Source organism: Aotus nancymaae, unplaced genomic scaffold (genome assembly GCF_030222135.1).
Source record: "Aotus nancymaae isolate 86718 unplaced genomic scaffold, 86718_ANA_hifiasm-v0.15.2.pri h1tg000016l, whole genome shotgun sequence".
Taxonomy (NCBI): Eukaryota; Metazoa; Chordata; class Mammalia; order Primates; family Aotidae; genus Aotus; species Aotus nancymaae.
In genome coordinates, this window is record NW_026988428.1 from 73,602,115 (window position 1) to 73,628,093 (window position 25,979).

Below are 25,979 nucleotides of genomic sequence, written 5' to 3' on the forward strand. Positions count from 1 at the left end.
TATCTGCCGAGATAACAGTATGTAGGAGTAAAAATAAAAATGTAGACACAAATCTCTAAATTTAATGTTTTATTCGGGAAGAAAGAATTGCAGTTCAAGAAAGAATTACACGTGGTCTTCGGTATATCCAAACAACAAAGAGAAGGTTAGGCGTTGTATACATTGCTTTTTGAGAAAGTTCATTGACACTTGTAAGGATTTGGGGAGCCAGAAAACTCCGACTGTTGAGTGACAACAGTGTGAGCAAACATTACTCCTAGAGTTGCAGTAAGTTATTTCAGAAGCTATAGATAAAACTGGTTTCTGGTTACAATAGGCAGTTTCAGCAGCCAGGCTTGCAGATAATTACATTTTTGGAGCAATGCTTTATACCCCGGATGCTTTTCCTGCTGGCTTCTCCACTCTGTTTTATTTAGGTATGAAAAGAATTACCCGATTCTTATAATTAACTTTCACACCTAAATTACCTCCCAAAAGCACCCTCGTAATACGATACCGTTGGGAGTTAGAATTTCAAATATGAGTTTTAGGGGAATAGAAACATTGTCTCCATGACATTCTGACCCTGGCAAAGTTTATGTTCTTTTTGCTTGCATTTATTCCATCCTAATAACCCCAAGTCTTAACTTTTTGCAGAATCGATTGTAAAGTCTGAAGTCCAGAGTCTTGAGGGTCTTCTCTTCCCAAGTCCACAAGGGATGTGGTTTCAAACGCAGGGATTTCCTTTGAGCACCTCCTCCAGGAACCAGAGGAGTTTCAAATGTAAAGTTATTTTTCTGGCTTTCCCCACGGGGGCCAGGTAGGGAAAACCAGGTGGGGCTCTTTGTGTGGCTCTTTTGTCCCAAAATCCTGCTGAAAGCTCTGGGAGGAGGGGGCTCTGTAACTCAGGATTGTGCAGCAAGTAGTCAATCTGGTATCAGAATCAAAGATCAATCACTCCAGAGGAAATTTGAAAGAGATCCTCTCATTAGACAAGAACATGAATGGAGAGGGAATAACTCAAGTGTTAAAACTCCAGCTGCTCCTGCCTATACGGATTTCCCACTCTGGTCTCCCCTCCCACAACAGCATGGGAGCTGTCTCTGTCTCTCTGTCTCTCTGCCTCTCTGTCTCTCTGTTTCTGTCTCTGTCTCTGTCTCTCTCTCTCTCTCTCTCTCTCTCTCTAATAAATCGCTCTTCCGCAAAACTCTTTGAGTCCACGATATTTATTTGAATACTAAGCTCACCGGGGACCCTTTCCCCATTCTTCCGGGTTAGCGAGGCCAAGAATCTCCAATTTCTGGGAGCCGGATATGCTCTCCCAGTTACAGTCTTATCTAAATATCATCAAACAAGGTACTCATGAGACTCAAGATTCTATTTATTCAGAGGCAAAATTCCTCCCTAACTGTGAACGTGTGAAACCAAACAAGTTCTGTGCTTCCAAAATACAATAGTAGGACAAGCATAGGATAGACATTACTATTCCAAAAAGAAGAAATAGAGAAAGAGAAACAGTAATAGGACTCAAGCAAGTCCAAATCCTAGCAAAGGAAACTTCATAAGATCTTAAGGCTGGAGAATAAAGCCTTAACATAGTCATGGCCCACTGGGGTAGCAGTCTCACCTTCCTGACCCAGGGTTAGGAAGGGACCCATTAAAAGTGGCAGGGACAGGGTCAGGAAGGGACCCATTAAAAGTGGCAGCATGACCCCCACAGGCAGGCAAGGCATTGCCCATGCTGTGTCTCTGTGCCGTGGCCCTATTCATAAGGCAATTTCCTGTGGAGCTGGAGTTGCCCTCTCAGGGATCTGCTGGGCTTCTCTTCCTTCACTAATCCCCCCATGTTGGTCCTACCTTTAGAAATTAAAATAGCACTCCTCCCCCAGCCCATCCACTCTGGGCTTATGGTGGGAGAGGCAGCCTTGAGGAATCGCCTTCAGGATCTTTATTCTTTTGTCTTGGAGGATCATGCACATTTGCATTGAAATTGGTCTATGGTCTGGTCCTGTGGAGTCTAAGAAGTCAGACAGTCTTTTGTCATTTTGTCCTGTTTCCTTTGTTTCCTTTAGTCTCAGTTGGCAGTGTTTCCACTGGTGTAATCCCTTCATTGTTCCTGGCTTTTACTGAGATGATTGATCATCCCTACACAGTCTTCTGCATGCAGATGTATGTATTTGGAGTTGAACAGTTTTCTGTGTAGCCTTTAAAGCTTGAGGCGTAGACTGCACAGTCTCCCTTCTGCATTTCAATTATTGTTAGTCTAGAGAAGAGACAATTATAAGTTACATTAATGATTTTATTAATGCAGGAAAATAAAAATGAATAATACCTACTAAACTTCAAATATAGGAATTTAATAGCATTTTAGGAGATTTTAGGACCACACCTGGTCCTAATTCATGAACAAAATATAGCCAACTCAGATAATAAAAGTAAAAATTCCTTTCCATTGTAAATAATGTGCCACCATTTTTATGCCACTAGTTTATACATTGGAAACTAATCACTTCTGAAGTCTAAAATCTTTCATATGTTAGATGAAAGCTTTAAAATGTTTATTTTAAAACAAATGTTTATGTTAGAAATAAATTCATAATTCAACTTAGAATTTGATACGGTGTTTTGTGGAAAAATAAAACATTTTCTTCAGATAAATGCAATTTTACTTGGTAAGGAAATGAAAACAAAATTTAAAATCTTCTAATACATATATACACACATTCACAAGTGTGTATAAGTGTGTGTGTTTGCGTGCATGTGTTAGGCATTCCATGTAGAGATTTCTACATCTACATATGTGTTTTACTCTAGCATCTTTAATCTTTTGGAGTTATATGATTAATATAACTTGTTTAATTAATATAATTTGTTTTCTTTCATAGCAGATGGGAAATAGCTCAAGAAAGAGTGAGGATGTCACTTCAATGTAAAATTGACAAAAAATGAAAAGATTATGGTCTGATGCTACCCCTATTTAAAAGAACAATGTAATAACCTCTGTTCTATAATTGAATAATTGGCCACTATAGGGAGAAAACTTTTTTTTTTTTTTTTTGAGACAGAATCTTGCTCTGTTGCCCAGGCTGGAGTGCAGTGGCTCAATCTTGGCTCACTGCAACCTCTGACTCCCAGGTTCAAGTGATTCTTTTCCCGAGTAGCTGGAATTACAGGCATGTGCCACCATGTCTGACTACTTTTTGTATTTTTGGTAGAGACAGTGTTTCACCATGTTGACCAGGCTGGTCATGAACTCCTGACCTAAAGCGATCCACTCACCTCGCCCTCCCAAAGTGCTGGGATTATAGGGTGTGAGCCACCATGACCAGCCCCAGCCTAAATATAAATATTTACTAAGCTAAGATGATAACAAATGTTAGCATAAAACAAAATATTTTTAAAAGACTGAAGAAAAGGCAAATAGAAAAAAAAACCAAATGGAACAAATAACAAACAGTAAGATAACTTAAAGTGTACCTAATGACATTTAATAGAAATGTCCTAAACATCCCAATTTTAAAAGCAGAAATTGTTAGATTAGATTAAAAAAGTGAGATTCAACTATATTCTGTCTACAAGAAACTCACTGTTAATATAAGCTGAAAATATATACTACTCTGGTACTAAACAAAAGAAAACTAGAGTGGCTATATTTATATTAGACAAAGTAGCATTACAAAACACAAAATGTCATTAGTTAAAGTGCTCATTACATAATGTTAAACTCATAAATTCATTAGGAGTATGCAACAATACTAAACATTCATGCAACTGAAAACAGAGCTTCAAAATATATAAGGCAAAAATTTGTTTGACCTGCAAGGAGAAATACATATGTCCATTATTACAGATCAAGACTTTGGTACTTTTTTTTTTTTTTTTTTGAGACAGAGTCTCGCTGTGTTGCCCAGGCTGGAGTACAATGACATGATCTTGGCTCACTGCAAACTTCGCCTCCTGGGTTCAAGTCATTCTCCTGCCTCAGCCTCCTGAGTAGCTGGGATTACAAGTACCCACCACCACACCAGGCTAATTTTTGTATTTTTAGTAAAGACGGGGTTTTGTCATGTTGGCCAGGCTGGTTTCAAACTCTTGACCTCAGGTGATCTACCCGCCTCAGCCTCCCAAAATCCTGGGATTACAGGTGTGAGCCACTGTGCCCAGCCTTATTTTTAAATAATTGATACTATATGGTCTTTTAGCCTGACTGATGGTGTCATGGACGCCATGTTAACCTCTGTGACCTGCATGGACACTCCAGATGAGTTCCTGGAAAATCTAAAGTAACTAGAAGACCATGAAAAGAGGAAGAAATGATCAACCCTACTTAACTTTTAGACGTTCTCTATTGTTCCTTATTCCCGTCCCAATTGATAAGGCTATTGGACTTTGTAACTGACCTTGGTCAACCTCGTGACTCTATACCCTACAACCCCCTCCCAGCTCGCAGAAAACCTCCTTTAACTGTAACTTTCCACAGCCCACCCCAAACCTACAAAACCAACTCCTATCCCTCTGCGCTTCACTGATGCAGTTTTTGGCCTCAGCTGCCTGCACCCAGGTGAATAAACAGCCAGGTTGCTCACACAAAGCCTGTTTGAGGGGGTCTCTTCATTCGGCATGCGCGTTTTAACAGATACCTCTATCAAAAAACAACCAACCAACCAAGTCTACAGAAAATCAGAAAAAATTGTAGAAGACTTGAGCAACTCTCAACCAACTTGACTTAATTGACTCTTATAAAATACTCTACTCTGGCTGGATGTGGTGGCTCACACCTGTAATCCCAGCACTTTGGTAGGCCGAGGCAGGCAGATCACCTAGGGTCAGGAGCTTGAAACCAGCCTGGCCAACATGGTGAAATCCCATCTGTACCAAAAATACAAAAATTAGCCCTATACAGTGGTGGGCATCTGTAATCCCAGTCACTCAGGGGCCTGAGGCAGGAGAATGGCTTGAACCCAGAAGGCAGAGATTGCAGTGAACCAAGATCATGCCGTTGCACTCCAGCTTGGGTGACAGAGTGAGAATCCATCTCAAAAAAGAAAGAAAGAAAAAAACCCCATTATATTCAAAAACAGCAAAATACAATTTCTGATTAAATACATATAAAACATTTTTAAAAACACACTATAGTCTAGTCCATAAAACTAATGTCTATAAATTTGTTTTATATTATACAAAATAATTCTCTAATGAAAATGAAATTAAATTAAAAATCAATAATAAAAATGTCTGAAAAATTCACAAATGTTGAAAACCAAATGACACATGTAAATAATCAATGAATCAAAGAATGCAAAAGATAATTTAGAAACTATTTTTAACTGAATGAAAATAAAAAATAACATCTCAAAATATTGATGTTGCCAAATCATCTTACATATTAATAGCATAAAAAGCTTTTATCAGAAAAGAAACAACGTTTCAAATCAACATATCAGCTTTCAATATAAGAAACTAAAAAAGGAAATTTAACCTACTGTAAGAAGACAGTAAATAATAAAAATCAAAGCAAAAATCAGTGAAAAGAAAATTTTTACCTGAATGGCAAATAAGCACAAAAAAATGCTACTTAACATCATTAGTCATTAGTAAAATGCAAGTTAAAACTACAGTGATATACCAAAACACACAGTTTAGTATGTCTAAAATTTATTTATTTATTTACTTATTTATGAAACAGGGTCTTGCTTTGTCACTCAGGCTGGATTGCAGTGGTGCAATCTTGGCTCACTACAACCTCCGCCTCCCAGGTTCAAGTGATTATCTTGCCTCGGCCTCCTGAGTAGCTGGGATTACAGGTGCCTGCCACCATACTCGGCTAATTTCTGTATTTTTAGTAGTGACAGGGTTTCACCATGTTGGCCAGGCTGGTCTCGAACTCCTGACCTCAGGTGATCCATCCGCCTCAGCCTCCCAAAGTGCTGGGATTATAGGCGTGAGCCACTGCACCCAGCCAGTATAAAATTTAAGAGGCTGATCAAAACAAGTGTTGACTAGGATATGAAGCAACTTCTCTCTCAGATTTTCTCTTACGCACTGCTAGAGAGAAAGTAAATTTGAAAAATATCACCACCACTTTGGATAACAGTGTGGCACTTTTTAAAAAGTTAAATATATACTTATGATGTGATTCAGCCATTTTGTTTCTAGGAATTTACATTAAGGAAAAGAAAGACTTCATTAATATGATACAAAGACTTGTACACAAATATTAGCAAGTAGCATGATTTATAATGATCAATAACTGGGAATTACCTAAATATACATCAATAAATGAAGAGATAAAAAGAAATTAATTCTTTACTCATGCAATGAGATAGATGAATCTCAAGATAACTTTGCTAAGTGAAAATAAGACATTAAAAATGATATATATTGAAGGACTTCATTTATATTAAATTCTATGAATTGCAAACTAATCTAAAGTGGCAGAAAATTGATTGACTGGAAAGAAAAAGAGGTAAGTAGACAGGGACACAGGAGAAATCATAAAGGTGCATGCTTAGAGAATGTTTTCCAGGTAATTTATATGTTAATTATATTGATGTTCTTAATGGTTTCATGGGCATATATTTTCTTGAGACTTATCAAATTACATACTTTATATATGTGCAATGTTAATTATATCTTAATGTATCTGGTAATAAATTCAGAAAGAAATATGTGTGATACTTAACGTCTCTCCTCCTGTCTTTTTATCTGTAAAATGAACACAATATTAGACCTGCCTTCCACAGTACCTAGCATATAGTAAACAATTTATATTACTCACTAGTATTTGTGTTGGCTGCTCTACAACTAACATAACTTTCTCCCAAATTTAGGGCCTAAGCACTTTTTACTAGATCTATTAAAATGTACAAATATCCTGAGATTATGTGAAATGAGTGATAAGAATGATTACAGGGAAACTTTAGGAAAAAAAAATCGAAAACTATAGACCCCTTGGGTCAGAGACTTACAGGTTGGGTGAGAGAATGGTGCCATCTTCCCACTGCCAAGATCCATTTGTTGGAATGTATACTAGACCCATCCAATGATATGACTTCACCAGTTTAAGGAAATCCTGTTTGAAACCACAAATAAACCACAAGTAAAATCAGTGTTCATAATTTTAGGAAATTCAAGACCATAACTATTTCATCTGTTCTCACACTCGTAAAAAAAATACATTCTGTCCCCTAAATATCGTAATTTCCATCTGGGCAACACATACATGATACCTGCAATTTCTGTGCTTTGTTATTTTTAATGAAGAAAGATTTAGGGTTGTTACTAGAATGACCAAGTCACAGTGTCTCTTTTATGTTTCAGGTTCATACTCCAGTGAGTTGCCTCAGATGTTAGGATTAAATATAGGATTGGAAATTAAATTAAGTACTCAACCTGTTCCGCTTTGCTGTATACTTTCAGAAGGCTGGCATTTTGAGACATACAAGAAGCCTGGCTCTCATACCAGTTTTTATTCTCATTAAAAAATTGGTAGCAGTTATTTCTATAACATATCCAGTTTTTAGGACATGGGCCACAGTAACTTTCTAGAAAGGGAGAATACATTATTAATACCATACATCTGAACATTATAGCAGATTTTATCTAGACAAGTTAAATGTCTTTTTCACTCCAATGCTAAAATTTCAGCTTATTACATTATTACAGTCATAACCAAATACATATTTCTACATATTCATAGTGAGATGCCAGGGAGGGTGTGGTGTCTCACACCTGTAATCTTAACACTTTGGGAGCCCTAGGCGGGCGACACATTTGAGGTTAGGAGTTTGAGACCAGCCTGGTCAACATGGTGAAAGCCCGCCTCTACAAAAATACAAAAATTAGCCAGGCGTGGTGGCGCATGCCTGCAGTCCCAGTTACTTGGGAAGCTGAGGCATGAGAATCACTTGAACCCAGGAGGTAGAGGTTACAGTCCCAGGTACTTGGGAGGCTGAGGCATGAGAATCTCTCGAACCTGGGAAGCGGAGTTCTTGGATCAACCCCTTCCACTCCAGCCTAGGTGATAGAGAGAGACTCCATCTCAAAAACAAAGAAGAGAGAGAGAGAGAAGGATGTCAAACCTAAGTAGCCTCTGCTTTTACAAGTACTCCCTCATTGTTAAAAGGAAAACAGAAGCCTTAGTGCATTATGGACTAGAATTAATTATTTACTTTTTCCTTTTTTTTTAACATCATCGAATACATGCCTACACAATAGGGTAGGTAAATAAATATAATATATGCTCTAAAATATTTTAAAAATTCACTTACCAGTTAAGGGAACTTGAACTTCTTGGTTAAATAATGCTATTAAAATAACCGTAAATATTTAAAATTTTGTATTGTTAGTAACTTATAATATAATCAAATATAGTTTACAAATTTCTGGGCTAATACCAAAAATGTGACAAAGGTACATTTAATATTTCTAGTTTATGTTTCTGTGTTTCTGAATACTTACAAAGGCAATACATTATAATTGTTAAATTAACAATGTTGCAATCTACCTCTCTATTATCACTTACAATTTAGGAATACAGCAGTCCATATTGTTACCATAACAATGAAACGGATTCCCATAGCTACAGCAATGAAACAGCAGAAAAAAAATGGAGATGCTGTCAAAGAAAAAAGAGACAGATCAGAAAAGGAAGCATAAAGGGTTTGGGTATCTTTGTATTTAATATAAATATTAGAGTTACTTTTTTAATGAGAAGGTAGTATAGGTCCTTTTCCTGCCTTAATTTTTTTTCCCAGAACAGAATGTGAATACCTTGCAAATGATCAAAAATTAAGAGTACAACAATGTAATATTTCCTCCTATACTTCTGTAAAAGTTCCCCAGTCATCTCAAGAGTAAATTATGCTTATGATTTATTATTTTCTATGCAGATACAATAATAAACATAAACAAAGAAAGAGGAAGCATCATCAAGATGGCTAACTACAGGCACCCAGCACTCACTTCCACAAAGAAGGACCAAAACAAGGAGTAGATAACCACACATTGAATAGAGTGTTGAAGGGAGAATGCTGGAATTCAGCAAGAAAGCAGCCAAGTCTCTCTAAGGCACAGACACTCAGGGTGATAGCATAGAAATGGAAGAGAAGCAGGTGACAAGGATCAGCTTGGAGCCAAGAGGGACTCTCCATTGAGGAGAAAAGGTAAACAGGAGCTCCCGAGAAGTCCACATTCCCATTACAAATGCCTGCTAACCTACCTATAGGAGAGCTCCGCATTCCTCACTAGCCCCAAGTCCAGTATAGGAAGTTGACTGGAATCCACATAATTGCATTATTCCAGAGTGGGAATTCACACTGGGCTCCCCTGTCTTCTCGGGTACACAGGGTGCTGCAGCACTGCACCAGTTTGAGAGTGTAGCCACCACCAAAGTACACCCTGCTCTGGGGCCTAGTAGTTCCTTCATCTTCACATCCTTGGGGCCCAATAGCTTCTGCATCTTCACATGCCTGGGGCCCTGCTGACATTCCACCAAATCCACCTAGAGGACTGCAGCGTAGTAACACCAGGTGATCCCAGTCAATAGTGTAGGTGTGACCCTTGCATCAAGCCCATACAGAGCCCTGTGTCCAGGGAACAAGTGATGCAGCCAAGTAGAGAATGTGTCCTCAGCATAAAGAGAGTCATGCATATGTCCCTCAGATTCCCAGAGCCACTTGCTTGGGGCCCACTGCCACCACTGCCAACAATCCTACTTTCCCCAGCAGCAGGCCAGAAGAGCATGGAATGATATATTCAAAATGTCAAAAAAACCTTTTGCCAAACAAGAATACTGTATCAAGCAAAGCTATCCTTTAGAAATAAAGGAGAAATACTCTTTTCCAGACAAGCAAAAACTGAAGGAATTCACCACCACTAGACTAGCCACAAAAGAGATGCTTAAGGGAGTCCTGTATCTGGAAGCAAAAGGATAATATCTATCATCATGAAAATATACAAAAGTATAACACTGGTAGGGCAGATACACAAATAAGAAAGAGAAAGGAATCAAACATTATCACCACAGAGAACCAGCAAACCACAAAGATAAACAAAACAATAATAGAGGAGAAAAAATCAGTCGGTATGCAGAACAATATGTATACCAGAAAACAATTAAGAAAATGACAGAAGAGCAAGGTGGCTGTGAAGAACCCTTTAGTGATTATCTTCTCACAGAAACATCAAATTAAATAACTATCCATGCAAAAAAGTACCTTCAGAAGAATTCAAGAAATTAGGAGAATTATCACAGTACCCTGATTTTAGTATTATAACAAGAAAAAACACATTAAAGAGGTAAGAAAGGATAGCCTAACCACTCCTCTTCCAAACCCAGATAGTGCAGTGCTTAGAGAGAAAGTGCCTGCTTGGGAAAGGGAAATAAAAGTGAGGGATTTTGTGTTGGAACTTAGTACTGGCCCCATCACATTGGAACATAGCAAAAGACAGAGACCCCATGGCCCTTGATTTCAAACCAGTGCTCATACGGGGAGTATTTTGACTCATCATGGGCCAGAGGGGAGTCCACTGCCTAGGTGGGAGGAAACTTAGTCTCAGCCCACTTTATCACCAGCTGACTAAGGTGGCCTTGAGTCTCAAGAAAATTTCAGTGGCTGCTGGCCACAGCAACTATGGCCCTTGGGCAAGTCCTGGCACAGCACTGGTCTGGGAGGCTGTGGACAAAGAAAGCTTTCCAAACCCAGAGAAAGATATGAATAACCAAATATAGGAAGGTCGAAGATTATCAAGCAGATTCAACCCAAATAAGATGACCATAAGGCATATAAAATTTAAATGTTCAAAGGTTGAGACAAAGTGAGAATTTTAAAGGAAACGAAATTTAAAAAGCAAAATAAAATAAAAAGAAGCTTCAACACATCTGTTAGCAGACTTCTTTGCAGCAACTTTACAAGCCAAGAGGAAGTGGGGTGACATATTCAAAGAGCTGAGGGAAAAAACATGCCAACTGAGATACCGTACCCAACAAAACTATCAACACGTTGGAGAGAAAAAGTATTTCTCAGGCAAACAGAAGTTTAGTGAATTTGTTATAAAGAGAGTTTTTCAGTCAGAAAAAAAAGAACACAAATGTGCAATAAGAAAACGTTTGAAGGTATAAAACTCATTGATAAAAGTAAGTACACAGACAAATTCAGAATATTCTAATACTGTAGTTGTGGTGCATCAACCACTCAGATCTTTAGTATGAAGACCAAAAACAACTCTATCAAAATAATAATGACTGTAGTTTGTTAAGAGATAGTCAATGTAAAATGATGTAAATCCACACAAACATAAGTAAACATGTGAGAGGAGATGGAATTAAAATGTAGAGTTGTTTAGTTTTTTCTTTTCTTTTCTTTGTGATCAAAGTTAAGTTGTCATCAGTATAAAATAATTGCTGTAGCTATAAGATGTCCTCGTAAGTCTCATGGTAACCACAAAACAAAAACCTATAATAGATACACTAAAATGAAAATCAAGGAATTAAAATACACTACCAGAGAAAGTAACTTAATCACAAAGAAAGACAGGAAGAAAGGAAGAGTTAGAAAACCACTAGAAAACATGGAACAAAATGGCAGTAGTAAGTTCTTATCTACCAATAATAATAACATTAAATACAACGGGGCTAAATTCTCCAAGTAAAAGATATAGAGTAAGTGAATGGATTAAACAAAACAAAACTATATATTGCCTATAAGAAACTCACTTTGCTTGTAAAAACACACATAGACGGACACTATAGGGATGAAAACAGATATTCCATGAAAATAAAAATCAGTAAAGAGCAGGCATAGCTATACTAGATAAAACAAACTTTAAGTCAAAACACTAAGAAAGAGACAAAGAAGACCATTATATAATGATAAACGGGTCAATTCAGCAATATAATATGTATAAGTATACATATGCACCCAATACTACAGCATTCAGATATATTAAGCAAATATTAATAGACCTGAAAGAAGAAATAGACTAATACAATAAGGGTAATGGAGTTCAACCACTCATTTTCAGCAATGGACAGATCATTCAGGCAGAAAATCAGAAAAGAACATCAGAGTAAAACTATAATCTAGACCTAATGAACCTAACTAAATGTACAGAACATTTCACCCAACTGCTACAAAATACACATTCTTCTTATCAGCACATGGAACATTCCTCAGGATAGACCACAAGTTAGGTGACAAGTCTCAACAAATTTTCAAAATTCAATATTATATCAAGTAAATTTTCTAACAACGATGGAATAAAACTAGAAATTTATAACAAGAGGAACTTTGGAAACTGCACAGATGTATGAAAATTAAACAACATGCTTTTGAACAAGTAAATTCAGTGAAGTTTCAGGATATAAAAATCTATGTACAAAAATCAGTAGTGTTTCTATACACCAATAACAAAGTGGCTGAAAAAGAAATCAAGAAATCAATCCTATTTATAAGACCTACAAAAAATAAAATACCTTGGAATAAATTTAATCATGCAAGTGAAAGCTCTCTACAATGAAAAATACTGATGAATAAAACTGAAGAGGATGCAAAAAAAATGGAAAGACATCTCATGTTCATAGATTGAAAGAATATTGTTAAAGTAATCATACCACTCAAAGCAATCTACAGATTCAATGCAGTTCCTATCACAATACCAATAACATTCTCTATGGAAATAGAAAAAAAATCCTAAAATTTGTATGGTATCACAAAAGACTAAATAGCCAAAGCAATCTTAAATAAAAAGGAAGAAAACTGGTGGCATCACATTACCTGACTTGAATATATACTATAAAACTATAATAACTGAAACAGTATGGCATTGGTATAAAAATAGACACTTACACCAATAAAACAGAATAGACAACCCAGAAATAAATCTATGTATTTACAGCCAACTATTTTTCCAGAAAGTCACCATTAACATACACTGGGAAAAAACAGCCTCAATAAATGGTGCTGAAAAAGCTGGATATCCACATAGAGGAATGAAATTAGACCTTCATCTCACACCATATACAAAAATCAACTCAAAATGGATTAATAACTTAAATGTAAGAACTGAATCTATAAAACTACTAGAAGAGATAGGAGAAACACCATAGGACATTAGGCAAAGATTTTATGGGTAAGACTACAAAAGTACAGGCAACAAAAGCAAAACGAAACAAATGAGGCTGTATCAAACTAAAACACTTCTTTACTGCATAGGAAACGACTGACATAGTGAAGAGACAACTTGTAGAATGAAAGAAAATACTTGCAAACTATTCCTCTGACAAGAGACCAATATCCAGACTATACAAGGAATTCAAACAGCAGCAGCAGCAGCAGCAACAACAACAAAAAAAACTGATTTGAAAACGGGCAAAGGATTTCAATAGATATTTCTCAGAAGAAACACAAATAGCCACAAAATATATTTTTTAAAAGTTCAATGTCATTCATCATCAAGAAGACCAAAATCAAAACCACAGTGGACATCATCTCACCCTAGTTAGAATACCTATTATTAAAAAAACAAAAAATAACAAATGACAGTGAGGATTCAAGGACATTCTAATGTTTATATAATGTTGGTGGGAGTGTAAATTAGTATGTTCATTATGGAAACAGTATGGAGGTCCCTTTAAAAACTAAAAATAGAACTACTATATGATTCAGCAATCTCACTCTTTCGCTAATGGAAAGGAAATCAGTATATTGAAGTAACGTCTGCATCCCCATGTTTATTGCAGCATTATTCACAGTAGCCAAGAGGTGGAATTAACCTGTGTCCATTAAAGATGAATGGTTAAACAAAATGTGTGCATATGTATATATATATGTATATATGTATGTGTATACACACACACAGACACACACACACACACACGAAGACACACAATGGAATACCGTTCAGTCATAAAAAAGAGTGGAAAGAATGAAACCCTATTATATGCACCAACGTGAATGAGTCAGAAGCACATTATGTTAAGTAAACCAAGCATGGAAAGATAAATACCACATGTTCCCACTCATATGTGGGAGATAAAGATTTTTAGGTCATAGAAGTAGAGAGTAGAATTGTGGTTATTTAAGGCTAGAAAAATGGGGAAGGGGAGGATTAGAAGAGGTTGGTTAATGGATGCAGAATTATATGGGGGATTGTTCTAGTGTTGTATAGCATGTAGGGAGAGTATAGTTAACAGTAATTTATTGTATATTTTCAGATAGCTAGAAGAGAAGGTTTTGAATGTTCCTAACACAAAGAAATGATAAATGTTTGAGATGATGGATACGCCAATTACCTTGATTTGGTCATTAGCCATTGTATAGTTGTATGGAAAGTCACTGTATCCCAAACATATATATTATTATTACATGTCAACTAAAAAGAAATAAGAAATACCATTTCCCTTAACTACATATTAAAAATACATTTTAAAGAAACTATAATATGCAAAATATCCCATGTATTTTTTTTTTTTACCTAAGACAATATTCTGGTGATTAGTCCATATCATGGCATATAAGGATACCAAATTTATAAATAGCTGCTTTGTATTTCACTGACAACTCTGGACAGAATCTAATATTTGACAGACTTTCAATTTTTTTCCAGTGGATATTTAAATTGTTTCTTGGGTCTTGCTATTGGAAATAATGATGCATTTCATACCCATCTGTGCATATTTTTGAGTCCCGATCTGGGATAAATTCCCACAATGATAATTGCTGAGTGGAAGGGCATGTGTGTTTTAAATTTTGGTTAACAGTCGAAAATTTCAGTCCAAAGAGGGATTACTGCATACAGCACTTTGCATTCCTAAATTAATTCTTGAAAAGTGATGCTATTTATTAATAACTTATTTCTTAGTTTTTAATCAAAATTAATAGGAGAGCATCATCTGTTTTCTTCTTTTTCATACAAACTATGTAAAGGTCTATTATCAATAATATTCTGCCTTGCAAAAAGACATTGGCGAATATATCTTACCTTCCTCACTGCACTCAGAAACAATTCTGTAAATAATAATCAAGTTATCACTTCTGTAATGTTTAAGAACATATCTCTGGAAGATTTTTAAAATTTCTTTTCTCTTCTGTTTCTGATTTCTATTTAGTTTGTTTTTTTATTTCAGTGATCTCTTAGAAACTCCTGATAAATAAGCTCATCATTTTTAGGGCATGAAAAGATTCCAAGCTCAGTAGTTTTTAATACCATAATTTTATTATATATTTTAATATCCTATTAGAGTTCATGTTATTCCTACTTTCCTCATGAAAGTAAACTGAATGATTGTCATTGATTTAATCACATAGTTTCCAAGACTCATTTCAATATACTGAGAGGAGACAAATGGAACATAGGACTTACAGTTTTCTCTACATTTGCTTTTGATTACTGGACGTCTTTGCCTTTGCCATCGTGTTGAAAAATCACTTTTTGCTAGCTCCAAGTTATAATTATGAAATTCACTCATCGCTAGAGAAAAAGAATTCAAGTTTATTTATATATGAGTCAAGGCCTTTCTGCCATTTGGGGCATAAATTTTTAAAATTCAACTTGCTGTTTCCATCGATATACTTCCCATGAATATCCTTTTAAAAGTACAACATGAACTTACTTTTGTTTTATATTACTACATTATTATGTTTACACTTTACTATATAAATAAAATTATATTTATTCCATGGGAAAGTATCCTTAGCAAAATCCTATATACTATTAAAATTAGTTAATTCGTAATGTATCATGAAACTTAACATTACAAGAAAGAGACTTGATACAGTAAAAAGACAGATGTAGGGAGAAAGACATGTATTTAAATCACAGATCCACATATATAAACTTGATAGCTTCACAAAAAATTCAGCTTTTGCATCCTGGTTTCCTAACTTGCAAAAGAATAAATAAATCAAAAAGAAGAGGATATTATTACAATCAAGTATGGGTATTTTAAAAATAAAATATAATGAACTTAGCATCAATGACATCAATCATTTAGTAAACTTTTAGTAAATACTAGAGTGTCTAATTTTCTTTATGGTGAAGGATATACACAGGCTAAAATAGTAGGATCTAACACTTCAGAACAAGGACAGATAATCTTGCCTCTGAACAAAATACCTAAAGAATTATTTTGCTTTCTTGAAATACTAATTATTTACTGATGATTAGTATTTACTTAAAAGCCTTTTTTAAAACTTTTAGGTTCAGGGGTGCATGTGAAGGTTTGTTACATAGGTAAACTTGTGTCACAGGGGTTTGTTGTACAAAAGCCTTTTATAAAGTAAATGATAATATGAAGTTTCTTTTATACCTAAAATTAGACATTGTTTGCAAATGTAATATCTAACTCAGTTATGAAACATATGGAGTAAAGAGCGTAGGTATCACTTTATGGATGGAGAAATTGAATGTTAGAGATGGCCAAAATCATATAGCTTATTTAATATGTTACCAACTGTGAATAAGTTAAAAATTAATAAACACCTTTAAGATAAGAAGCACTTCAAAATACATGTCACTTGATTTGAATATTGCACAAATCTACTAAGATAAATATGGAACGTTTCATGCCTGTATGTGACAGAAAAAGAAATGAAACTGCATAGAGGTTGTAATTGACTCCACTTCAAATCTAGATGGTGGTCAAAGTTTGAGTAAATTTCAAGTCTGACTCCACATCTCTTCCTCTATTTCAAGCTGTCCCAAATTGTGAGTGACTTTACCATAGTATAGTTAATAAAATAAAGGGAAAACTTTTTTAAGTTTTTGAAGACTTGATTTCAAATACAATATGAACATAACATGAAATCAACATAAATAGAACATGAAAAGAATCAGAGTAAATTGCTTGCCTATACCTTATATGCGTGTATAAAATTCTCAGTATCTTAAAATTGTATAAAAGCAAAACTACACACTTATGTGGAAAAAACATACCCAAGCTGTGACGAGGCCTCCGACCACGAATCCACCCCATCATATAATTCTACCTCAGAGAAGAATCTAAAGTCTTCAATCCACAAAGGATTCCTGAATAAAATAAAATTGAGCATTGGTGTTTTGTTTTCTTTCTTTGTGGTGAGATGCAATATTCTGAATAGAAAAATAAATGCAGAAACTTTTCCCCTGTGCATGTCTCTAAGGAAAGAATGGAATGACAATTCACAGAAAGCCAGGCAAAATTAATTTTATACATTTCTCTTGGTTGTAAAATAATTGCCAATTATTTCAAAATGTCATAACAATACAATGACTATTTTAATTCACCTACATTGAGATATTTAATACAAATATTTTATATTACTGATATTAGATAACAACACATACAGTTTTCTCTTTATAGTTGTTTATTGCTTCCTGGCCTTTTAGCTAAGATCGAGTGTTTATACTTGTTTATTTTATGTGGTGATAATTTAGTTTTCTGCAAGCTAAACTCAGGTAAGTTACATGCGTTTTTGCTGAGTGTCTTTTTCTAGTGCATTTTAATCCAACATGCCCATATTATAATCATCAACAACAAATTATTGTCACCATCATCATTAACAAAACTAATCTCACATGTTTATATAGTAACATCTTAGTAATACATAGCAGAGCTTCCAGAAAAAAATAACTATTTAATAAATATGCATACTGCTTAGATTTAAAAAATAAAAGCTATTTCACATTTGATTATGATAGTTGGAAAGCACAGATATAACTTGTTTCACCTTGCATGTAAAGATGTGTATCAAAGGTTGCTCCCTAAAACATCAGAAAACTCATAAATTTGAGAATTCAAATTGAAATTCAATTCTTTTAATCCTAAATGTAGATTCATTTTTCCAGTTTTGCTTAGAGACAAGGCTTCTTTTTATGGTAACATTACAACTTCTGATTCTTCAGTAAGAATATCCTAAATACCTACCATCAGATACGGTGATAGAACATACACCAGAAATGATAAACATTCTTTATCTCAGGAGTTCTATTCAAGCACCTAAGAAACAATTAGAATTACCTTATAGCATAAATATTTTAGTTTTTTGAATTGAAATATAGTTCCTCATATCTTGAATAATAAACACACACATGTACACACATACACACACCTGCTTAGAAAGGGACGATCTTGATTCTTGTGGATAAAAGCCTTCTATAAAACTAGAAAATTTAGACATGTCTCGAGTTCCTGATTTCAAATTGAAAGTAGAATACTCAGTAAATTTTTATCTTTGAGAAAGATATGACAAATATTATAATCTCATCTTCCTGTGGAAAAACACAACACAAACCACAGTATTTCCACCTTATCACCACACAAAATTTTATTGTTAATTTAGTAAAAGAGATGGGACCACCCATTGTTCGATAAATGTTAGGTTGGTGCAAAAGTAGTTGTGGTTTTTCCATTACGTTTAATAACATTTTAGGACTTGAAAATGATGAATTTAAATGATGCCGAATTCTAAAATCCTTCATAATTTAGAGATTCAATTTAATTCCAATTAATACCTCAGGTTTTATTGTGTTACTTACAAAGCAGAATTCTAAATGTACATTAAATTACACAAGTCAAAACTAGTAAAATCACTATTGAAGGTGCAGACAATGTGGGAGCCTTGTTCTACTAGATATGAAGACGTATGTTAGAACCATATTCACAAAGACGAAGTGACGTGAACATAGACAAATTGAGAAAGGAAAAAGACAAGAAAAAGTCATGTGCCTAGATTAAAAAACATAAGGTAACACTGCAGATAAAGTGAGAAATTAGCTCCTATTCAATAATTAGTCCTGGGTTACTATCACATGGGCCTTTAAGTTAAAAAAAATTAGTCCAGGGAAATTTTAAATTTTAACATAGAAATATGAAATTAAATATCTATCATATATACATCATATGCAGAAGAATTAGAAACTTAAATATATACCCCGGTATACATAAAAATAAGTAAATATGAGTTGATACCAATGAGCAAGATTAGCTAAATATTCATATTTATTAAAATTTATTAATTTAAAATATCAACATCAGACATCATTTAAAGCAGTATAAGATGAACAGATTATAAAATTTTAACAAAAACCAAAGTTATTAATCCCAAAACTCTGTAATATAAGGAAGGAAAACAACTTTTGTGTGGTGATGTGTTAAAGTTTGACATAAATTTATTCAGTTTTTTTTCTTTAGCGAATGCTATTTGCTACACACTTTTCTAGGCCTTGAGAATGTCAAAGTAAACAATCCGAATGAAAGTTTTTGCCCACGTGAAAATTACTTTTTTTTATGAGATGAGGTTTCACTCTTGTTGCCCAGGCAGGAGTGCAATGGCATGATCTCGGCTCACTGCAACCTCTGCTTCCCAGTTTCGAGCAATTCTCCTGTCTCAGATTCCAGAGTAACTGGGATCACAGGCATGTGCCACCACTCCTGGCTAATTTTTGTATTTTTAGTAAAGAAGGGGTTTCAGCATGTTGGTCGGGCTGGTCTCATCCTGACCTCAGGTGATCCTCCTGCCTCAGCCTCCCAAAGTGCTGAGATTACAGGTGTGAGCCACCACACCTGCCTGGAAACTACTTTTTAGTTTAGGTGATAGAAAATGAATAAGTATAAAACAATTTCAAAATTAAACAAGATAGGTGAATATAAAACAAGTTGAAAAACATATGTTATTTTCTGACATACCAAGATTCTTTTCAGCTAATCAACATTTTCTTTCTTTCTTTTTTTTTTTTTTTTTGAGACAGAGTCTCACTCTGTTGCCAGGCGCCAGGCTGGAGTGCAGTGGCACAATCTCGGCTCACTGCAACTTCTGCCTCCTGGGTTCAAGCAACTCTCCTGCCTCAGCCTCCCGAGTAGCTGGGACTACAGGCAAGCACCACCACGCCCAGCTAGTTTTTGTATTTTTAGTAGAGACGGGGTTTCACCACGTTGACCAGGATGGTCTCGATCTCTTGACCTCGTGATCCGCCTGCCTTAGCCTCCCAAAGTGCTAGGATTACAGGTTTGAGCCACCGTGCCAGACCCTCAACATTTTCTATTAACTATATTCAAGTGCTCTTTTTTATCCTATTCCTATCCCCTTTACTCAATTTTGTATTTAAGAGAAAACATTTTCTTTTTTTTTAATTCAACACTAAGAGCAGAAAGCAGAGAAAACATTTTCTATTAACTATTTTATATAGTAAAAATAGACCTATATAGAGGAAGTATAGGCTGGTATTCTCTTGCAACCACATTTTAACAACTATTTGGTTTTCAAAAGGAAATGAATAAATGTGTAAATGCAGGCTTTTTATGGGGAAAACCTGAATCACAGTTTCATGAAGAGTTATTTTTATATACGTAGTTTTCAATTGAATAGAGATTATTTTTCTCTTAAATACAAAATTGAGTAAAGGGGATAGAAATAGGATAAAAAAGAGAATTTGAATGTCCTACCTATTTCACTTAGTTCAAATCGCAACTCACAGCCAACAGGGAAGTCACAAGACATACCTACAGGAAGACTTTTGAAATAAATACCGTGATAAAGCTAAGCACATGGAGAGTTTTATTATCATATATAAAGGTCCCTAAACCAACTGAGTGTGGAAAGGATTCTTAAAGAAGAAAAGTCTAAAATGAGTCCTGTATGTTGAGTTAAAACAGTTACTTAGATAAAGAAATAGTATGTTCAAACTCCAATATCTTTCTCAATGTTGAACATATGCTCACTTTGCTATAGTCATGATGGTAAACTTATTGGGGATTTGCTGGGCATTTGTACTGGTTTATGCTATGTGGAATTGCAAAAGGACATGGCGTAGCTTTCAGAAAAAATACTTTCTAATAAATGGAATAAAACCAACATAAATGAACTTATGCAAAAAGAATAATTTGGCTATAAAAGTACCTGATCAAACTTCATATAGAAGTTTCTAAGTTTTTTATTTGTGTAACTTTTAAAAACTATTGTTAGAAGAAAAGTTACAATATTTTGCAAACAGCCTAGGCTCGAGTCATTTGAGAACACCCATCACCACAATAGACTATTTGAGTACATTCATTAGTTGAGAAGAGCCAACAATCAATTGGCCTTTTTGGTCAGTAAGCTAACTTACACTGTGGCCTCAGAAAATCCTTCTCTGGTGGTACACAGGAAAGACTTAACACGCACAGTGCAAGTTTGTGGTGAGAAACAGAGCTTTTGGCAGGATGCTCATTTCAAGCTGTGACGCTAAAATTGGATGTGGTCAGCGGTGTTTGTTTACTGGACACTTGCCCAAATATGAAAGGATAAGATGTGCAGTTATTGCCAAGCAAAACATTTTTAATCTTGACTTTTTGGTAAATGTGTTTAAATTGACAAAAGACGTGTCAAAAAGGACAAATTTTTAAAATTCACAGTAAAGAAAACAAAAGGGACTGGAAGAAATAGAGCTGAGTCTTTGGATATGCAGGGGCATGTATGACCACACCACCATGATGCACCCAGTCTCGTCTGGACACGCGTGGGCATATTGAAGCAGAAGTGAAATGATGACTGATGTAAAATTTAAAAAATCTGCAAACATATTTTAAGTAATATTTTTTTCCAGAATCTATTTTGCGTTTAAGTAGGTATTACATACTGGGCTAGGCATATATAATGTCAAGAGGTATATTATAATTATATAAACTCAAGGCAAAGATTCCATAAATCTTAAATGTATACTTTGGAGGAAAAACAGGTCATCATCTTGGCAATTAATTAATATTCTCTGGGACAGTTTCCTAAGCCAGGAATGATTAAATGATTTTTTGGCCGCATCTCAGTTGAAGCTTTCTATAATTCTAAAATTTAGCAATTCAATTAAAATATCTTTAGCAAACAAGTTATGTTAACTAATCCATGCTAGGACACACCATTTTTTGTTTGTTTAATTGCAATCTATATAGTATGATGGAACAGAAAAGTGTTTTTTTCCCAATGTAGTTATAAAGATATAAATTATCTTTATAATTGTGCATAAATGGCCATAAATAAATAGTAACTTTTAAAACTTGTTCTCAAGAAAGTCACACACATGACTTGCAGGTCAGATGAGATCATATTTTTTATTAGCATCCTGGTTACTTTTCTCTGATTGCTTGTTGGTTTGCCATTTAACCTTTCATTTCCTGCTATAGTGATAATCTCCACATTTGTAAATGGAATGATGCCTTTAACGACTTTTGCATCTCTCATTCAAGTGAATTTTGTGTTTACTTCAGTGCTTCAAATATCAAAGAAGTTTAGAATTTTGAAGGTGTCTTGAATTTGTGGTGTTGCTTACCGTAAGTGCTTAAAGACACAGATTTAGGGATAAGAGAGCATTTTTTTCCCCCAAAAGAAAATGGCTCATTAATTGTAGATCTCAGTGAAAGCAAGGTGTCCCAAGTCACGTTCTTTCCCTCTTATGTACCTAATGGCAGGTGGTCAAATTTTTATTGACTTATTTCTCCCTCCTTTATCCCCAGTAACTTCATTTGTGTACAGAGGAATAAAAAATGCAAATGATTTAAAGTCTACAACTCTTGCATTATGCTTTGGCTGATATAAGCATCACAATTAAAATCTTACAATGCTCCTTTTGAGGTCTTAGCCAAGAGGCCCTGGAGTTTTTCTTTTTTTTTTTTTGAGACGGAGTTTCGCTCTTGATACCCAGGCTGGAGCGCAATGGCGCGATCTCGGCTCACCGCAATCTCCGCCTCCTGGGTTCAGGCAATTCTCCTGCCTCAGCCTCCTGAGTAGCTGGGATTACAGGCACGCGCCACCGTGCCCAGCTAATTTTTTGTATTTTTAGTAGAGACGGGGTTTCACCATGTTGACCAGAATGGTCTCGATCTCTTGACCTCGTGATCCACCCGCCTCGGCCTCCCAAAGTGCTGGGATTACAGGCTTGAGCCACCGCGCCCGGCCGGCCCTGGAGTTTTTCTACACTGAAATAATGTTGTCTTTATTTTTTTTTCTTTTTGAGACAGAGTCTTGCTCTGTCTCCCAGGCTGGAGTGCAATGGCGTGGTCTCGGCTCACTGCAACCTCCACCACCTGGGTTCAAGAGATTCTCCTGCCTCAGTCTCCCGAGTAGCTGGGATTACAGGTGCCTGCCACCACGCCCAGCTAATTTTTGTATTTTCAGTAGAAACAGGGTTTCACCATGTTGGCCAGGCTGGTCTCAAACTCTTGACTTCAAGTGATCCACCTGCCTCGACCTCCCAAAGTACTGGGATTACAGGCATGAGCCACCGCACCCGCCTCACATTGCCTTAACTGTTTGACACAGAAATAATAGTACCAAAGCTTAACAAAAATTGGTAAATAAATAGGAAATAATTGATATTGTCATAATATCATTCTATATTGATTTGCTGAGCTTTTATCTATTACGGGGCAAGCATATTTCTTGGCCATGAATAAACAAAGTTCAATAAAGTATAAAGCACAATCCCTGTCATCTAGTTGTTCACACTCTATTTAAGGCATACACAGAAGTATATGGTTTTAAATTAGTATGTAATTCACTGTGGTAGACACAAACTCTGGGTGTTTTAAATGATAGTATTACAGATGACAATTTTCTAATAGGTCCAGCGCTAGGGAAGATGTCCTAGACTGGGTGATTTCTGGAGAATTTTTAAAAAAATATGTTAGAAATCAAGGTAAATCAAGGTAATGTTGTTAAAACATATTGAAGACAAAAATCTCAAAAACATAGAAGAGAGACATTAAAATGAATAAATAAAGCTATATGTAGTCCAGTATTGTTGGTTTATTAAGTGGAGTTATGAAGAGCTGGAGACAAAAATAGAGCCTGGAGCAACCTGGGACCACAAGAAAGGGTGTGAGTAAGATTGATAATCTAAGCTATTTTGAGTAGTACCATGTAGTCAGTAAAAAGCCCTTGAGGGGTTTCAAGGAAGAGGTTAACAAGGCCAGGTTTCCACGCTTTGAGTAGACAATGTGACATACTCAGAAGACAATGAATTTGATATTAATGGAGCTAGAGGAACAGACACAAACGGTTACAGGCCATATGCAATAGAAGCAAATGATGTTTTTACCTGGAACTGTGATATTAACAAAGGAAACTATTTCCCAATGAAAATACCAATCTCTACCAGAAAGCAGAACTAATTATTTACAATGCTGCACTAGAACAGATTTAGAATGTAATGTTGGTTTTATTCTCTGAGGAAGGGGGTATATCCAAATGCCTGTCATATAGCAACATTGTGGTTGCTGCATAGTAACCTTGTGTATTTTTTAACAATTTATTGCATCTTAATTCCAAATCTATCCTTGACTGCCTGGCTGTAAGATAAACAAAATCGATCCCATAAATTTTCTCCCTTGCCAGCTTATATGATAAGTTTTGACACTAAAAGTCACTGTGTAGACGGGAAGAGAAAGGGTTTTTCTCTCTGGTTTTATCATAGTTTCTCTCCTTTTGCTCCTATGGCTTTGGCTACCAGCTGCATGCAGGCTTGCATGACTTCCTGTGGTTTTTACCCTCCAGCAGGTTTTGGTTGCCTGTCCCATGCCTTCCAGCATCTAGCTCTGGCACTCTGGAATGAAAACTCTTCCTGCCTGCCAGTCACAGCGTGAGATCCATCCTCACCAATTTCAGCTTGCTGGTTTTCAAACTGCCCTGTCCTAGGACCACCCACAGTTGTTGAACTCTCATTTTAAACACCTTCAAAGACTAGAAAAAATTAATTCATCTGAATATATGAGTGGAAATATTCATTTTATTCAGGACTTAGAAATAATAGTTCTTGATAATATTATGATTTATAATTTATACACTATGTATTTTAATGAATAACAGATGTTTAAGAAATAATATAGCCGGGCGCGGTCGCTCACGCCTGTAATCCCAGCACTTTGGGAGGCCGAAGTGGACAGATTGCTTGTGGTCAGGAGTTTGAGACCAGCCTAGCCAACATGGCGAAACTCCAACTCTATGAAAAATTAGCCAGGCGTAGTGGCGCGTGCCTGTAGTCCCAGCTACTCAGAAGGTGGACGCCGAAGAATTGCTTGAACCTGGGAGGCTGAGGTTGCAGTAAGCCAAGATTTTGCCACTGCACTCCAGCTGGGGTGACAGAGCAAGCCTCTGTCTCAAAAAAAGAAAGAATATGTATCTGGATATGAATTTTTAAAATAATGTAAAGATGTAAAAATAATTCTGAGAACATAATTGTATGACTTTTGAAGAAACTAGAAGTATGTTCTTTACTGATGGTGGAAGTTACATTATATCAAACCTATGTAAGCTATAATACACAAGTGTTCATAAGCTGGTGTTTATAAGCATATTTTAATTTCCAAACAAAATTCAAAAGAAGTTTGTCTCTGTAAAAATTCAAATGTACACAGTTCTTGTTCCTCTCTGAAGATATTGGAAACCTGAAATACACAAAATAATGTATTGCTAATATTGGTAATTTTTTAAAAAACAGTATTTTTAAGAATAGACAAGTTATTTAGATTAATATTTATATATGTAAATCTGAATATTTTCTACATAATTTGTCTATGGAAACAAGTATTTATAGAATTGTTCACATATTGCTCTTTTCTTTCTAACATTATTCCTTCTAGGTATAAAATATAGAAATTTTCAAAAAGATTAGTGTTTGCAATAGAAAACTGAGCCATTTGGCCACACTTGCAAATGATTATTGTTTTGTGGGAGACTGCAATCCACAAAAAAATTAATGACAGAGTTGGAGAATTTGTATGAGAAAACAAATTTTGTGAGATGCAAAATCAAAGCTATTATACTAATTTAAATTTTGTAATAGCAAAGCTAATTCTTGTTACTTTTCAGTCTCAATTCACTAAGATAATGAGTGTTACACACTAAACACATAAAAATGTATTGCCACAACTGAATGAGGAGGACAAATTAACAAAACAATACCAAGCCTCTGGAAATTGATCAAAGGCTAATAATCATTTGGGAAATATTTTTTTTTTCCTGGAAAAACTGCTAGGGATTCAAGAAAGAATGCAG

The 25,979-nt window shown here is 35.4% G+C and overlaps 1 protein-coding gene across 4 annotated transcripts in view; it reads right to left on the minus strand.

Annotated features, from left to right (window-relative positions):
* Positions 1–2,038: 2,038 nt before the first annotated feature.
* Positions 2,039–25,979, minus strand: part of KLRK1 (killer cell lectin like receptor K1) — a 30,219-nt gene continuing 6,278 nt past the window's right edge. Inside the window, exons 1-9 of one of the 4 annotated variants that reach the window (XM_012477048.3) lie at positions 18,069–18,231; positions 17,885–17,956; positions 16,915–17,007; positions 15,343–15,450; positions 8,504–8,596; positions 8,250–8,285; positions 7,372–7,523; positions 6,948–7,051; positions 2,039–2,242 (exon numbers count right to left, since the gene is read on the minus strand). In XM_012477048.3, the coding sequence (XP_012332471.1) occupies positions 2,125–2,242; positions 6,948–7,051; positions 7,372–7,523; positions 8,250–8,285; positions 8,504–8,596; positions 15,343–15,450; positions 16,915–16,957 (654 nt within the window). In that variant the 5' untranslated portion in view covers positions 16,958–17,007; positions 17,885–17,956; positions 18,069–18,231 and the 3' untranslated portion in view covers positions 2,039–2,124. Of the gene's footprint in view, positions 2,243–6,947; positions 7,052–7,371; positions 7,524–8,249; positions 8,286–8,503; positions 8,597–15,342; positions 15,451–16,914; positions 17,008–17,884; positions 17,957–18,068; positions 18,232–25,979 lie in introns of those variants that run through there. The other 3 variants (XM_064377658.1, XM_012477049.3, XM_021671992.2) reach the window with 3 other exon arrangements.